The sequence below is a fragment of the Pocillopora verrucosa genome, chromosome 4 (genome assembly GCF_036669915.1).
Source record: "Pocillopora verrucosa isolate sample1 chromosome 4, ASM3666991v2, whole genome shotgun sequence".
Lineage (NCBI taxonomy): Eukaryota > Metazoa > Cnidaria > Anthozoa > Scleractinia > Pocilloporidae > Pocillopora > Pocillopora verrucosa.
This window is the reverse complement of record NC_089315.1, coordinates 14613665-14631246: the sequence shown is the minus strand read 5'-3', so window position 1 is coordinate 14631246 and position 17582 is coordinate 14613665. Positions and strand designations below refer to the sequence as shown.

Here is a 17582-nt window from a genome sequence, read left to right as displayed (position 1 = left end):
CTGTAACTTTATAACCATCCTTTGGTCTTTTAAAAGCCTGAAGTTCAGTAGATTGTGTCATATCGGTCATTGTTAAAATTGTCTTTGTTTTCATGCTACTTTTCGACATAGGAAAAGTATGTCGGACAAAAATATTCACCAAAAAATAAATTTTTTCCTTGGAAGCTTCAATAACGACAGGGGATTAAGTTTAAATGATAAAACAAAGGGTTATGTTCACAGAAATACCGTAGGTCCAGTACATTCGTTACATGAAGTCACACAACTCGGGTAATATTCACGGTGAAAATTTGCATATTTGAGCGGTCGAACGAAAAAAGTCATTTCTCGAAAACTAAAATATATTTTCGCAAAAAAAACTACACCACAATTATTAGAACATATTGGTCAACAAAATATGAAAGTAGGAGAGAAAACTAATTTTGGGCGACTTGCCACAATATTTCAAATTTTCTCGATGGATGCTGACATCTTCTCTTAAATAGTTTTGACCACTCGTATTATAGAGTCCAACAATTGTTATTACACAGATAACAGCCCTTTTATCCAGTTCAGTAGAGTGTTTGATAGATAGCACCCTTCAATTTAAGATTTGATAGCCTTAAAGGTTGCTCTCTAGTCGCTCGTTACTGTTGATGAAACGCCAAAGTTCAGGACTGAAGTAGCGAGCATCATTCAGTTATTAGCCACGAAACGTTTAAGATAATTGTGCGCGAATGTCATGATCTCAATCACCAAAACAAGATCTCTGAACCACATGGCACAAGTTGTGTCCCTTTCTTATTGATTTCTATCGAAGGCGGCGAAAAAAGTGAGGATAAAAAACACTGCTGCCTTAAGTGAAATCTTGGATAGTTGATGTCTCCAGAGTTATATTGCGCCAGAGTATTTTCCCTTAACTTAACCTTTAAAGAAAAGCTCAAAACCCAGCCTTAAATTTTGTCAGAAAAAACGAAAAAGTGGAGGGTAAATGACCTGAGCGAAATATGTAAATATTAAGTAGAATATATATTGTGTAATATGACTGAACTATTTAATGAAAACAAAGTGTTAAAGAATTGTTCGTGTTCGTCTCTTCCTTCAAAGTGATCGATGTTCACTCTTACGTTGTATTCAACGAGGAATATTCATGATCAATTATCCAATACTTTGCTATTTTACCGCATGATGATGAATTCACCTGTCTAGTTTCCGTCTAGAAGATGGCATATGGTCAGAAATTCTGTTTTCTTTTTGTTTGCTTGTTACGAAGTGTGGCGTATTCCTTAAAATGACCAATTTCAGTGTCGATCAAAGTGGTACATTTGTCATGGGAGGTGTGGCCTATGGAATACGAGCTCACTTTAAGCAAGTCCTTTCTCTAATTTTGATCTTAGCATGCATTTCGTGCTTGTTATCTCATAAACGTTTGACGTTAAGTAGATAATTTGGATAAGTGGATGAGGTTTTCATGAAGCCGATTTGTATAGTGTCCGTCATTAATTTGAAAATAGTTCCAACAAAAGTTTGTCATAGCTTTAAATGATTTATTGTTGTTTAGGCTTCCACACTTGACTTTACAATTCTAGTGATTCACGTGAATGAATCATTTCATTTTGAATTTGATATGTATAAATATACATTAAAAAGTCACGCGCGTCTGATTGGCCGAAAACGAGTGCATTTTTTTATGTATTAACATACATGAAAAAATTACTTAGTTCTGATTGGTTAAGAAAAACGCAGTTTTCAGAAGAGGGTTAATTCAGTGCAAAGAAAGTAACAAACCAGACATTCTGAATGGTCAATAATCAAAGAAACTCACAGATAGCCAATCAAATGTGAGCCTTAGATGTCGTAACATTTGGCTACGCTGAAAATTTGCGAGCGAAGCAATGGTCGGCGTTTTAAGTAGGTTTTCTTTCGCCACCGCAGCTGAAAAACAGCTTAAACAACGAAAACGCTGTAAAAAGCACTGCTTTTTGGTTTTCGGTTTGGAAAAAGTGGTGTTTAGAGAAGGGAATTGCCCAGGAAATCGAAATTACGAGCCGACCCAGCTTAACACTTTGCTCGAGCGATCACACGCCGAAATTAAAAACAAACATGGTTAAACCTCGGAAACGACGATTCCATTTCATCGAAAGTGATTCGGACACAGAATGAACTATTCCTTGAACTGTTTAGCCCAACTTTGAACTTTTTTGCACCTTAAAGATGTGAAGATATCATTGCATAATTTATTATTGTTTTGATCGTACGCGGTTGTTTTGACCGAACGCAAGGTTTGAATAAATTATTTTTGCACTTGACGCGCGCGCTTTGCTTACGTTTAATTATGATAAGCCATCTCGTATTTTTCCATGTATATTATTAACACGTAATCACATGATTTTTCTCGTGCAATTTGGAATAAACAAGCACTAACAATTTTGTTAGTCTTTAAAAAAATTTACTCGTGCTTATTTATTCCAAATTGCACTCGAAATCATGTGATTACCTATACTAACACGAGTGCAAAGTTGTAGGACGAGTGCAAATTACAAACAGCATGCACGCGCTACAAAGTTTTGTCCGTTTTGACTTTCTGTGATGCGTTTTTCATGTAAATTATTAACAAGCAACAATATGATTTCTCGTGCAATTTGGTGTAAATAAGCACTTATAAATTTTCCAGACTACACATCGCACTCGACCAAGGGGCTCATGCAATTTTGTCGACTTTGAAAATTTACTCGTGCTTATCAACACAAAATTTTGCTCGAAATCATGTTATTACCTGTGCATAATGCATTTGAAAGTTCAAACCACACTGTCATTCAGCTGGTTATCATGTATAATCTTTTCTGTTAGGCATCCGAGTATTATTGCCTAAATTACGCTGAAGTTGGCCAATCAAAATTCGGATTTCGTGGGGTACATCCCTAAGGACATCGGGAAAGACAGTAAACACTCATTATGTGATGACATTTTTGGTGATGGGAGTTGAAAACACTCTCCTCTTTGTCTTCTTTCGAGGAGTTATATCACTCTGCGCGGTTTTCCACGCAGGAGTAGAATCGTCTGCTCTTTCTCGATCAGCGTATTTCACAACGTTGACAAATAAGCAGCTTAAAGGTTTCGTTGTTAAACGGTTTGAGTCCCCTAGTTTAGTTTGGTGTAGTCAGTCTTGTTTGAAAAACGCCTGGTGTACTTCAACAAACTTCAAACCTGCTCCTCAAACTTCCAAGTCTGATTGTTACGCCGCCGACTTTTGAGACCTTTCATGATAGCATTCATCGATAACCAGTTTAGCATGAGGGTTAGAAGTTTTTTTTTCACGAAAACGGAAAAAAATGCTTCTCCTTTAACTAAACAAGGACAATTATAAAAAAGAGAGACAAAAAAAAATATATTTCATCGGGCGTTTAGTAATAGGTAAAATCACCAATTGCTATGCAAATGTATGCACATTAAAGAAAACCATTAACTAATTGTGCAAATTTTTGTAAATAACATAAAACTAGAACTGATGCTTGCCAACAGAAGCAAGTTTTGGAAATGGTGCATACGCTTTCTTTTATTCCCTTTTATATGAACTCGTTTTTCAGCAAATGTAGGAATTTAGAAACATCATTGTTTGATCGAGATATTTGAAATTATATGCCGACCGCAGCCGTTAATGGCTGCCGGCTTTTTTTTCCATTTGCATTACAAAAAAGTGCAGTAATTCCACCGTAAGTAAGCTTGAGGTTGTTGCGAATCGCATATTACTGTCTTTGAATATGTAATAGTTTTGAACTAAAGTTTATAGAAGCTAGACCATTAATAAAATAACACCTTGAATTCGTTTGTAATTCTGCCAATACATGTACTTGTAGATGTTGACTAAATGCATAGTTAAAAACAAAATCTTTAGGCAGCCAGTGTTTTTTTGATACAAAGAAGAAGTGATTTAGAAAAACATTTGACTAAATGATTGCGATAAAACATTTCTGAAAAACATTTTAAGATTGCTAAAAAACGACGACGTTTCGACATTGGCTAAACAGTAATTAAACAAAAAGTTTGGCACGTATGGATTCCGTCTGGATATTTAAATTAGGCTTGAGATTCTTGATGAACAGTATTTCAAAGACTAAACAATCAAATTTCCCTAGCACTTTGAAATGCTAATAATAATAGTTAAGTGTTTTTTTTCGTTGTTAGTGTCAATAAACGTTTACCCCAGTGATTTTGCCTAAGCATTACCACTTTGTAAATCATGTTCTGGAAGTTTGTTGAACAATTGCTGAGGACAGATAAATTGTTTAGTTCAATTTGGCGATAGGGTTGGCTTGATACCTACCCGGTTGTTGGAGCTGGATGTAGGAGATAGAAAAAACGCCGTAGGTGAGAGCGTGACTATTTTCCAGCGAATTGTTGTTATCCATCAGTAGGAAAGTGAAATAATTTTGCAGCATATTTATGTTTATTTATATTCTTCTCATTATTCCATCGGCTACTCTTTCTATTTAGGATTGCCGACTGGCAGCCAGTACCTGTTCAAATGGTGGTGTGTGTTTTTATGACAAGAAAAAGCAAACTTATTCATGCGAATGCAAGCCCCCTTGGACCGGAGAAACTTGTGCTGATCTGTGTAAGAAACAACTTCGTAAAGTAGAATGAAGCTGTAATGTGTACCTGTCGAGAAAAGCTTGAGAGCAGTTTTCCTGTTGAATTTATGTGTGACAAAAAAGTTTAGCGAGACAGCTTCTGCAAACCAGCAAACAAACCTCGTTCGAACGCTTTTTTTGATCAGATATTTTCCTTAAAAATTTTAATTTTGCATTGTCTTGCTTTTGTGACGCACATGCTTTAAGAGATTTACTTCGATTCAAAAGCGTTATTAGCTAGACCAACTTAATTATATATGGTTTGAAGATCGTTAGTTCAGTCGCTCTATGATGTAACTTCTTTTTATTGACAACAACTCTTTTGAAATGTTGTCTTGTACTCCCAAAAAGTTACCTGTGACAGCCATCCCTGCAAAAACAATGGAACTTGTACAGACGGAGTCAATGAATATAACTGCAGCTGTGCACCAGGATTTTACGGGACGCAGTGTGAAAAGATTGAAGGCCTGTCTTGTTCATCAGGTTTGTAGAGACGTGCATCGTATTTTGATGACTTATTCTGAGAGCGCAAGCTTCCTTCTCCAATTTAGGAGGACTCTCGTGGAGGCGCGGTGGCTTCATGGTTAGTGCGCTCGACTCCGTATCGAATGGTCCGGGTTCGAGCCCTGGCCGGGGTCATTGTGTTGTGTTCTTAGGCAAGACACTTTACTCTCACAGTGCTTCTCTTTACCCAGGTGTACAAATGGTACCAGCAAATGTGCTGGGGGTAACCCTGCGATGGACTTGCATCCCATCCGGGGGGGAGTAGCAATACTCCTAGCCGCTTCATGTTAAGGAAACCTGAGTTAAGCACCGGCCCCACGGGCCATTTGGGCCTGTATAAAGGCTTTACTTTTTTTTACTTTTTCGTGGAGATGGGGATGACCATTCAACATTTTAGAGAGTTTTAGATGAGACATTAATTAAGGTTCTTGAAGACAGACCACGCCAATGTTTTATTTTGATAACGGTTTCCCATAAAAACTTTCCGCAACTAATAATCGTCAGCGACAGGACGCTGTAAACTTATTGGATCAATGTCAGTATCTGAGTAATTGCGCTCCTACCCCTCCCCTGACCCAACAATCGTCAATTGATAACAACTTAAGGTTAATGTTGGGTCAGGGGAGGGGTAACTGCGCAGTTGCTAACATGCTTATATTAATCCAATCTATCTCTTTTTAACTCTTTACATCATAACATAACATCAGTATCCATATTCTCCATACTGCTCTTTATACATTTCCTAAGGTGCTGACGAGGAGAATTTGTTAACTGATCAAAAGCCTCTTTGATTGGTGATCATTTCCTTTATTCTCCTGACCTTAATGTTTGATTCAGCGCTGACATTGTAGGGAGAAATTATATGCTAGTCACTCTTAGGGGTTAAAGGGCAAAAGAAGTAGAAAGTAACTGTTGGATTTTAAATAGTAGTGAAAAGTTTATACCTTTTTATAGGTTTTTTTTTTTCGCTCAAGCGGTTAGAATAATTTCAAACCAGCTCAGACACCTATTTAGGAGAACACGACAAGCTAGCTTTGACATCTCAGAGCGCTCAAGGTACTTTTTTTTGGATCTTTCTCTCTGGTGTGCGTGGTAGCCATGTGGAAGCCAAAGCAAGATTTTTCAAAAAACAAAGACAATCTTTACTCTGGGGATCTGTTGCAATAACCGTTAGGATTACTTTTGTATTTCCCCTCCTAGCTGAATAATCCTCTCATTCGGAATTCTCTGGCCTATTTATTTCTTAAAGAGTTGTTTTTTTACACAGAACCCTTTGCACTTAGTGTTTATCAGTTACGTACGTGATCCGGTAGCGGACTTGAGATATAAAATAATTTCTGAAACAAGACTAATCCGGAAATTTCGCAGTGAGATTCATCCAATTTAAGAGTCGCTTTGTCATTTCAGTGAAACTGGAGTAAAGAAGATTGTGTTTTGTTGTTTCCTACAGCTTACCGAATGGTCTTTGGACAGCCTAGCATAAAGAGTTACGCCAGCATAACAAACGCCACCTCGTCTAGTCTCTCGGAATTTACTATGTGCCTTTTTGTCAAAATGAAGGATACAAATTTGATTGGTAGCCAGTGCCTCTACAGTTATGCGACTATTGGAGCACGTTATGGGAATGCCTTCTACGTTTGTCTGTTTTTCCCAGGAATTAGGATCTCTATAGACGCCTCGGAAAATGAGTAAGTGATGTGACAAACACGATAGAAATAGTATGTACTTGAGTCAAATGGCCCATCCAACCAAACCGTATACCGATTTTTTTTTAAATAAAGCGACCAGTAGGAGTATTAATACTTCCCCTTGGATGGGATGTTTATCTGTTGCAATTTCAGCATTTCATTCGGTTTCCCCGACAGTGTGCCGTAATACTCCTGGGTGGAGTGAAGCACTGTAAGAATAAAGTCTGTCGCCCAAGAACACAACACAATAACGCACTAGAAAAAGATAGAGGAGAATTAAAAATATACTGGAATGAACGGCGAATTACGCGCGAGATAGGGAAGTGAAGATGAATTCTTTGAGCTCCTTCCTTCACGCGAGATTCACACTTACTTTGGCTCACGTTAAAAAAATAATATGCCTGTTCCCGCAATGGGCTGAAGTGCTCCCAGCGGAGTATTAGCGAGGCTTCTGATGGTTTTGGCGTGGTTAGCAACAAAGTTAACTCGTTTTTGTTCCCAAGCGACTTAAAAATAAATAATTAAACGAGTCTAGTGGTTAAATCATTGTTAATGACAAAATTAAGTGCTATGGCGTGTTGAAAGTTGAGTGTATGGAGTTTGAGAATTTCCGTGAGCAAGAAAAATTGCACAGTGAATTCCCGCAAAAACGGAGTCTTTCTCTTTTCGAATAAAATAAATAAATGATACTCGTAATATATCTCCCGTTCCAGCAGCTCACACGACGTTGTAAACATGCATATAGTGCTACATATAGAATTGGAATGCATGTTTACAACGTCGTGTGAGCTGCTGGAATGGGAGATATATCAAGAGTGTCATTTATTTATTTTATGTCCAAATTGAGCACTCTATTTAGGAGGAGTCATGTCTCGCCATTGTGCATTCTCACAAGTCCTCTGACATGGGTTGGATGATACCACAATTGTGGTATCATTCGGGGTAGCTAAATGCTTACACCTCCTTCCTAACATTAGCATTGCACTGATGAGGCCCAGAAAGTCGAAACAGTTCAAATAAGGGTGAACAACCAATCCTGATGCCACATTGAATTGGACCGCAATCAGTCAAGAAACGAGTTTCTAACATAGTTTTAATTGTTTATGTTCATTTTCTAAGTGATACAGACGCCAGAGTCAAAATTAATGATACCACGTGGCATCACATTTGCGTTACCTGGAAAAACACCAAAGGCTACTGGCAGCTTTATCTGGACAACTTCAAATCTCTGGAACAGACTTGAAAAAAGATCATCAGATACCAGCCGGCGGAACAGTTATCATTGGACAAGACCAAGATAAAGTAGGAGGGGGCTTTGGTATCGAAGATAGCTTTGGGCCGGGTGAGGTAACAGAAGTCAATCTTTGGAGCAGAGTCCTTTCAGGGGATGAAATTGCAACTCAGAAGGCAAACTGTGACATCGCACAAGCAGGCCTTGTTCTCTGGTGGGGACAATTTAAAGGAAACGTTACTGGTGTGAAAATAGTCGAGCCTTAAAAGTGATAGGATTTTCATCACCCCCATCTTGTTTACGACGAAATGTTTATCACAGAAGGAGATCCTTCCTCGATCAAGGAACACTGATCAGTATCCACATACATGCTAAATAGCTTTGGCCACTCGTATTATGGAGTCCAACAATTGTTATTACACAGATGATAGCCCTTTTACCCTGTTTAGTAGAGTGTTTGATAGATTGTGCTCTTCTGTTTATGATTTAATAACCTTAAGGTTGCTGTGTAGTCGCTCGTTACTGTGATAAACCGCCAAAGTTCAGGACCGAAGTAGCGAGTATCATTCAGTTATTAGTCACAAAACGTCTAAGCTAAGTTTTCACGAACATCATGATCTTAATCACCAAAACAAGATCTCTGAACCACAGGACACAAGTTGTGTCCCTTTCTCGTTGATTTTGTTGCACGAGGCAATCGAAGGCGGAGGAAAAAGAGAGGATAAAAAAATTGCTGCTTTGGGTGAAATCTTGGATAGTCGCATTCCCCCCTCCAGAGTCATATTGCGCCAGAGTATTTTCCCTTAACTTAACCTTTAAAGAGAAGCTCAAAACCCAGCCTTAAATTTTGTTGGAGGAAACGAAAAAGTGGAGGGTAAATGAACTGAGCGAAATATGTAAATATAAAGTAGAATTTATATTGTGTAATATGACTGAACTATTTAATGAAAACAAAGCGTCATAAGACCTGTTCGTGTTCGTCTCTTCCTTCAAAGCGATCGATGTTCACTCTTACGGCTTGTGCTTCCTGTTTGTACACACTACTATAATAGTTCGATGTTCAGATAACCAAAGTTACTTTTGGAATATTTACACTTCATTAACGGATAGCGTACCGGATATTCTTAACGCACAGAACACGATATAAGCGTTATTAGCCGAACTCTGACTAATTAGTTGGCTGGAAATTGGTCGAATTCTTTCTGCTTTGCGTTTTGTCTTTAAATTATAATTTTACAGAGCTCTTCTTTGTATTTGAAGTTTCAGTGGTTGCAATAATTTCCTGCCGATCTACAATGTTGTATTTTTTTGGCTTCAAAATTTTGATCAAGAACGTGACGTGGATGCTAGTTACTATAAGTTCTCCTGGAAACGAGCAGTTATGTGTCTAAAATGCTTGGATGATCCTTGGGCACCATTCCCCACAAACCCCTTCTCAGTAGGTTTCGAGATGGCTACCGTCCACTCTCTTTTAAGCTTCATAGGGAGAACCTGGGAAAAAGGGAACAAGACGAGTTGACCTAAGTTATTGGACATGGCCGTCCTACTTTACAAAAGACATAAATTTTAGCCGCCATATTGGCCGAGGAAGGCGTGAGGAGCATGAAAAACTCATACCCAGTTCTCGTTCTTGTAAGTGCTCCCTTACTTCCTTGTCGACCAGGTCTAAAAAATGTATCATCTCCTCCCTTGTGACTAAAATCCAGGAGGATTTTCTTTTTTTCTTATTTTTAGAGAGAAAAATGCGAAAAGCGCTTGGGAAACAAATTAGAGAGGCTGAGAGCTACTAAGGTCCCTAACGAAAATGATGGCCTGGAAACATTCAAATGCATCAAAAAAGGCTTCTTTAGTGCTGTTGTTTTAACAATGTAATCATTTTTCACGCAGGCATATAACTTAGCATATAACTTAAGTTATATGCTTCTGTTTGCCATTGACAGATCCTCGATGCCGCCACCTTTTAATTTTCTCAAGTTTAAAAGCGTCTTTATCGCCCCCGGCCAAGTTCTATTCTTTCACTGACAGTTGAGACCCCCTACCTTTGGATAGCAATTTTTTTACATTATTTGCACTAAAATTTTGAGGGAGCTGTGTATTCAACGAGAAATATTCATGATCAATTATCCAATACTTTACCATTTTACCGCATGATGATGAATTCACGTGTCTAGTTTCCGTTTAGAAGATGGCATATTGTCAGAAATTCTGTTTTCTTTTTGTTTACTTGTCACGAAGTGTGGCGTATTCCTTAAAATGACCAATTTCAGTGTCGATCAAAGTGGTACATTTGTCATGGGAGGTGTGGCCTATGGAATACGAGCTCACTTTAAGCAAGTCCCTTCTCTAATTTTGATCTCGCTAGGTAAATAATTTGAATAATTGGATGATCATATTAATATTCAGGTTTTCATGAAGCCGATTTGTAATGTCAGTCGATAATTTGAAAATAGTTCCAACAAAAATTTGTCAGAGCTTTAAATGATTTGGTGTTGTTTAGGCTTCCAGACTTGACTTTACAATTCTAGTGATTCACGCGACTGAATCATTTCATTTTGAATTTAATATGTATTAATATACATCAAAAAGTCACGTGCGTCCGATTGGTTGAAAACGAGTGTATTTTTCATGTAACACGAGCGCAAAGTTATAGCACGAATGCAAATTTCAAATGCAAAGTTTTGTCCATTTTGACTTTCTGTTATGCGGCCTGTCATTCAGCTGGTTATCATGTATAATCTTTTCTGTTAGGCATCCGAGTTTTATTGCCTAAATTACGCTGAAGTTGACCAATCAAGATTCGGATTGCGTGGGGTACATCTTTAAAGACATCGGGGAAGACAGTAAACAGACTTATTCTGTAATGACAATTTTCGCGATGGGACTTGAAAACACTTCCCTCTTTGTCTTCTTTCGAGGAGTTATATTACTCTGCGCAGTTTTCCACGCAGGAGTAGAATCGTCTGCCCTTTCTCGATCAACATATTTCACAACGTTGACAAATAAGCGGCTTAAAGGTTTTGTCGTGAAACGGTTTAAGTCGACCAGTCAAATTTGGTGTAGTCAGTCTTGTTTGAAAAACGCCTGGTGTACTTCAACAAACTTCAAACTTACTCCTCAAACTTCCAAGTCTGATGGCAAAGGAACTTGTGAACTAAACAAGCACGACGTTATCAAAGAAAACGCACATTTACAGTTCGAGGCGGAAGTCATTTTCTCAACACTTATTAAGGTAAATAATTGCAATGTTTTGATCGTTTTCAATGTATTCAGTGATACCGAGTTTAATCATCTGCAGGTTAGTCACCAATTCGTTTATTTTGAAAAGTCTTGTAATTAAGCAAGTTTTCATTTTTACAGTTTAACTCTTCCCTTACTTCAGGAAAATAAACCCTTAATTAGGCAGAGGTCTTCAGTGCGATCTTTTTTTTCGGAGAGCTCCAGAATTCAATAAAATTATGAATAAAAAAACTAAAATCCAAAGATGATTGAAAACTGAATTTTTACGCCGAGCTGTAGTACCAGACACACAACCTGCATAACGACCAAAGAGAACTAGTAAGAATAACCGTTGTTATTTCTATACCCGGAATAATTTTCAACCCTTTGTTTTAGTTGTTCGTTAACCCCCTTTTCTGTGAAAAGATCCACCCACCTCATGCAGTTCGTGAGCCGCAAAAACAAGCTGGTTGCACCAAACAAATATTTTGTTTCCCCGCCGACGTTTGAGACCAGAGCATTCATCGATTACCGGTTTAGCATGAAAGTTAGAAGTTCTTTTTCATGAAGAGGGAAAAATACTTCTCCTTTAACTAACTAAGGACAATAATAACAAGAAGAGATGAAGAAAAATATTCCATCGGGCGTTTGGTGATAGGTAAAATCAACTGCAAATGTTATGCACCTTAAAGAAACCATTCACTAATTATGCAAATTTTTGTAAAGAACAAAAAAACTAGAACTGATGCTTGCCAGCAGAAGCAAGTTTTGGAAATGGCACATAGACTTTCTTTTATTCCCTTTTAAATGAAATCCTTTTCCAGCAAATGTAGGAATTTAGAAACACCATGTTTTGATCGAGATATTTGAAATTATATGCCGTCCCCAAACGGCTGGTGGGCTCTTTTTTGTTTCTCATTTGCATCACAAAAAAAGTGTAATAACTCCACCGTAAGTAAAAGCTTGGGGTTGCAGCGAATCGCATGTTACTGTGTTTGAATATGTAGTAGTTTTTAACTGAAGTTTATAGAAGCTAGACCATTAATAAAATAACATGCCTTGACTTCGTTTGGCAGAAGTCAATACATGTACTTGTAGATGTTGACTAAATGCGTAGTTAAAAGCAAAACTTTTAGGCAGTCAGTGTTTTTTTTTCGTTGTTTTTGCCTATAAACACATTACCACCTTGTAAATCATATTTCAGAAGTTTGTTGAAGAATTGGCAAGGACAGATAAATTGTTTCGTTAAATTTGGCGATAGGGTAGGCTTGATACCCACCCGGTTGTTGGAGCTGGATCTAGGAGATAACAAAAAAACCGTAGTTGAGAGCGTGACTATTCTCCAGCCAATTGTTTTTAATCCGTCAGTAGGAAAGTGAAATAATTTTGAAGCATATTTATGTTTATTTATATTCTTCTCATTATTCCATCGGCTACTCTTTCTATTTAGGATTGCCGACTAGCAGCCAGCACCTGTTTAAATGGTGGTGTGTGTTTTTATGACGAGAAAAAGCAAACTTATTCATGCCAATGCAAGCCCCCTTGGACCGGAGAAACTTGTGCTGATCTGTGTAAGAAACAATTTTATAAATTAGAATGAAGTTGTAATGTGCTGCCTGTCGAGAAAAGCTTGTGAGCAGTTTTCCTGTTACTTTTATGTGCGACAATTGAAAAAATGTAGCGAGACGGTTTTCTGCAAACAAGCAAAGAAACTTCGTTCGAACGCTATTTTGATGAGATCTTCTCCTTAAAAGTTTTCGCATTGTTTTTCTTTTGTAACGCTCATGCTTCATGAGATTTAATTCGATTCAAAAGCGTTATTAGCTAGACCACCTTAATCATATATGGTTTGAAGATCGGTAGGTCAGTCGCCATATGATGTAACTTCTTTTTACTGACAACAACTCTTTTGAAATGTTGTCTTGTAATCGCAAAAAGTTACCTGTGACAGCCATCCCTGCAAAAACAATGGAACTTGCACAGACGAAGTCAACGAATATAACTGCAGCTGTGCACCAGGATTTTACGGGACACAGTGTGAAAAGATTGAAGGCCTGTCTTGTTCATCAGGTTTGTAGAGACGTGTATCGTATTTTGATGACATATTCTGAGAGCGCAAGCTTCCTTCTACAAAGACAAGTTCTCGTGGAGATGTGGTTGACAATTCAACATTTTAGAAAGTTCTAGATGGAAAATTAATTAAGGTTCTTGAAGACAGAATACGCCAATGTTTTATTTTGATAACGATTTCTCATAAAAATTTTCGTTAACTAATAATCATCAGCAACAGGAAGCTGTAAACGGTATCTGAACAACTGCGCTCCTACCCCTCCCCTAACCCAACAATCGTCAATTGATAACAACTCAAGGTTAATGTTGGGTTAGGGGAGGGGTAAGTGTGCGGTTGCTCGCATACTTATATTGATCCAATCTATCGCTTTTTAACTCTTCACACCATAACATCAGTATGCATATTCTCCATACTGTTCTTTATACATTTCCTAAGGTGCTGACCAGAAGAGTTTGTTTACCGATCGAAAGCTTCTTTTGTTGGTGATCATTTCCTTTATTCTCATGACCTTGATGTTTGATTCAGCGCTGATGTTGTATGGAGAAATTAGATGCTAGTCACTCTTAGGGGTTAAAGGGTAAAAGAAGTAGAAAGTAACTGTTGGATTTTAAATTGTGTGAAAAGTTTATACCTCAAGGTTTTTTTGGCTTTAGAAGTCAGAATACTTTCAAACGAGCTGACCTATTTAGGAGAACACCACAAGCTACCTTTGACATCTCAGAGCGCTCAAGGTACTTTTTCTTGTATCTTTCTTTCTGGCGTGCGTGGTAGCCATGCGGAAGCCAAAGCAACATTTTTCAAAAAACAAAGACAATCTTTACTCTGGGTATCTGTTTGCAATAACCGTTAGAATTACTTTTGTATGTCCCCTCCCGGCTGAATAATCCTCTCATTCCGAATTCTCTGGCCTATTTATTTCGTAAAGAGTTGTTCTTTTTAGACAGAACCCTTTGCACTTAGTGTTTATCAGTTACGTACGTGACCCGGTAGCGGACATGAGATATAAAGTAATTTTTGAAACAAGATTAATCCGGAAATTTCGCAGTGAGATTCATCCAATTTAAGAGTTGCTTTGCCATTTCAGTGAAGCTGGAGGTAAGAAAATTGTGTTTTGTTGTTTCCTACAGCTTACCGAATGGTCTTTGAACAGCCTAGCAAAAAGAGCTACGCCAGCATAAGAAACGCCACCTCGTCTAGTCTCTCGGAGTTTACTATGTGCCTTTTTGTCAAAATGAAGGACACAAATTTGACTGGTGAACAGTTCCTCTACAGTTATGCGACTACTGGAGCACCTAATGGGAATGCCTTCTACGTTTGTCTGTTTAACCCAGGAATTAGGATCGCCATAGACTTGCGACTAGAGTAGGTGATATGACAAACACGATAGATAAAGTCTGTACTGAAGTCAAGTGGGCCATCCAGCCAAACCGTATCCCGGTTTCCTTAAAACAAAGCGACTCGCAGGAGTATTAATACTTCCCTTCTAGATTGGATGCTAATGCAATTTCAGCATTTCATTCGGTTTCCCCGACAATGTGCCGTAATACTCCTGGGTGGAGTGAAGCACTGTAAGAATAACGTCTGTCGCCCAAGAACACAACACAATAACACAATAGAATAGGATAGAAGAGAAGTAAAAATATACCGGAATGAATGGTGAATTACGCGCGATAAAGGGGCGCGAAGATGAATTTTTTTAGGGTCCTTGGCTCAGCTTCAAAAAAATGATATGCCTGTTTCCGCAATGGGCTAAAGTGCTCCCAGCGGAGTATTATCCAGGCTTCTGATTGTATTTGGCGTTGTTAACAATCACGTTCTCTTGTTTTTGCTCCCAAGCGACTTTAAATAAATAATTAAATGTGTCTAGTGATTAAATCATTGTTAGTGACAAAATTAAAAGCTATGGCGTGTTGGAGATCGAATGAAATAAATAGCAATGGAATTTAAAAAAGTTAAGTGACATTAAAATAACTTAATTTATCTCCCATTCCAGCAGCTCACACGACATTGTTAACATGCATTCCTATTCTATATGTAGCACTATATGTATATATATATACATATATATATATATATATATATATATTGATGCCACAATTGGACCGCAGTCAGTCAAGAAACGAGAGTTTCTAACATAGTTTTAATTGTTTATGTTTATTTTCTAAGTAATACGGACACCAGAAACAAAATTAAGGATACCATGTGGCATCACATTTGTGTTACCTGGAAAAACACCGAAGGCTACTGGCAGTTTTATATGGATGGACAACTTCAAAGCAATGGAACAGACCTGAAGAAAAATCATCAGATACCAGCCGGTGGAACAGTTATCATTGGACAAGACCAAGATAAAGTCGGAGGGAAATTTGAAACCAGACAGAGCTTTGGGCCGGGTGAGGTAACAGAAGTCAATCTTTGGAGCAGAGTCCTTTCAGGGGATGAAATTGCAACTCAGAAGGCAAACTGTGACATCGCACAAGCAGGCCTTGTTCTCTGGTGGGGACAATTTAAAGGAAACTTTACTGGTGTAAAAATAGTCGAGCCTTAAAAGTGATAGGATTTTCAACACCAGCGTCTTGTTTACGACGAACTGTTTATCATAGAAAGAGATCCCGGCTTCCTCGAACAAGGAACACCTAAACACTGATCAATATCTACATACATGTTAAATAGCTTTGACCACTCGTATTGTGGAGTCCAACAATTGTTATTACACAGATGACAGCCCTTTTACCCAGTTTAGTAGAGTGTTTGATAGATAGCATCCTTCAATTTATGATTTGATAGCCTTGAAGGTTGCTCTTTAGTCGCTCGTTACTATTGATGAAACAAGTTTCAAGTTCAAGTTTATTAAGTTTACAGGAAAATCTTTGTACAATAATCACCTCCTGCAAATAGCGAGCTAATCTAGGCAGGCGGTGTTAAGGACATACAACACGAATTACAAAAACACGAATTATGCGAATTACTCGATTTTGCATACATTATTTGACAAAAGAGGGAAAAAGTGATAAAAAGTAAATTAATATATTATGTTTGAATTATAATTAAGATACCTTTTTTATTTCAGAATAAGAGTGCTTGTGTCAGCATAACTATACAGACTTCCTAGAGTTGCAAATAGTAATGCTTGAATTTTCTTTTTGAATATGTGCTTCGGCAGACTTCGATAGCTTTCGGGAATACTGTTCCAAATTTTAGCCCCAACGATAGAAAAAGAGTTTTTATGATGATTAAGCCTAGAATAGTTAATATAGTAGTTACCAGAAGATGCTGATCGGGTATTATATTGATGTATGTCTTGTGTAGAAATAAAAAGATTGCAGATATTTTTAGGTGCAGAGTTAGTGGTTATATCAAGCATTAAGATTGTGAAAGTTTGAAGTTGAGCATTGTTATTGGCAGGATGTTAGATTGCGCGAAATATGGAATCGCATGCGTTCTGAAAGGCAGAAAGTAGATCAAGCGAACAGCTCTCTTTTGGAGTATAAGAATTTTTTCTAAATAAGATTTGGAGGCTTGGCCCCAGGCAATGAGGCCGTAAGATATATAGGGAGAAATTAAAGAATTATAAATACTTAGAAGTGTTTTTAAGGAGACAAAGTGTCTTAGTCTCGAAATAATTCCAATATTTCTGCTGATTTTTAAAGCAATATAATTAATGTGATGTTTCCAAGATAAATGTTGGTCAATTATTACCCCTAGGTATTTAACATGATCCTTACGTTCAAGATCGAAAAACGTTTTAGTGCGGCTATCATAGGCCTTAATGCGGATGTTAAAATTAATGCGTTTTTGATATGGATGAAAAATTATATAGTTTGTTTTCTTAATATTTAACGAGAGTTTATTAGCGATTAACCAGCCGACAACCTTAAATAGTTCACAGTTGATGACAGTTTCGAGAGATTTTAGGTTTTTATCAGCATATAAAAGGTTAGTGTCATCAGCAAAGAGATAAAAGGTTAGTTTGTCAGAGGCCATGTAAATGTCATTTACATAAATAAGAAACAGTGGGGGACCAAGTACACTCCCCTGAGGAATGCCGCAAAGGGTATTTTCCTTTCTAGATTCGTGGGGACCAACTTGCGTGGTTTGGATTCTATTTGACAGATAGGAGGAGAACCAATCGTTTATTATACCACGAATGCCGTAGTGAGATAATTTATGAAGGAGGATAGAGTGATTGACAGTATCAAATGCTTTTTGAAGGTCAATAAATACACCACAGGAGAACATTCCCTTGTCCATGTTTGATTGAA

At 37.7% G+C, this 17582-nt stretch overlaps 1 protein-coding gene and 1 pseudogene across 1 annotated transcript; both read left to right on the top strand.

Moving 5' to 3' along the window:
- Positions 1-4978: 4978 nt before the first annotated feature.
- On the top strand, positions 4979-8299 carry LOC136280631 (neuronal pentraxin-2-like; annotated as a pseudogene).
- Positions 8300-10908: 2609 nt separating this feature from the next.
- Positions 10909-16705, top strand: LOC136280627 (C-reactive protein-like). The gene is made up of 5 exons (XM_066166216.1): positions 10909-11262; positions 12700-12820; positions 13188-13319; positions 14448-14682; positions 15487-16705. Exons 1-5 carry the CDS (start codon positions 10909-10911, stop codon positions 15866-15868), a joined length of 1224 nt encoding a protein of 407 aa, XP_066022313.1. The 3' UTR covers positions 15869-16705.
- The last annotated feature ends 877 nt before the right edge of the window (positions 16706-17582 follow it).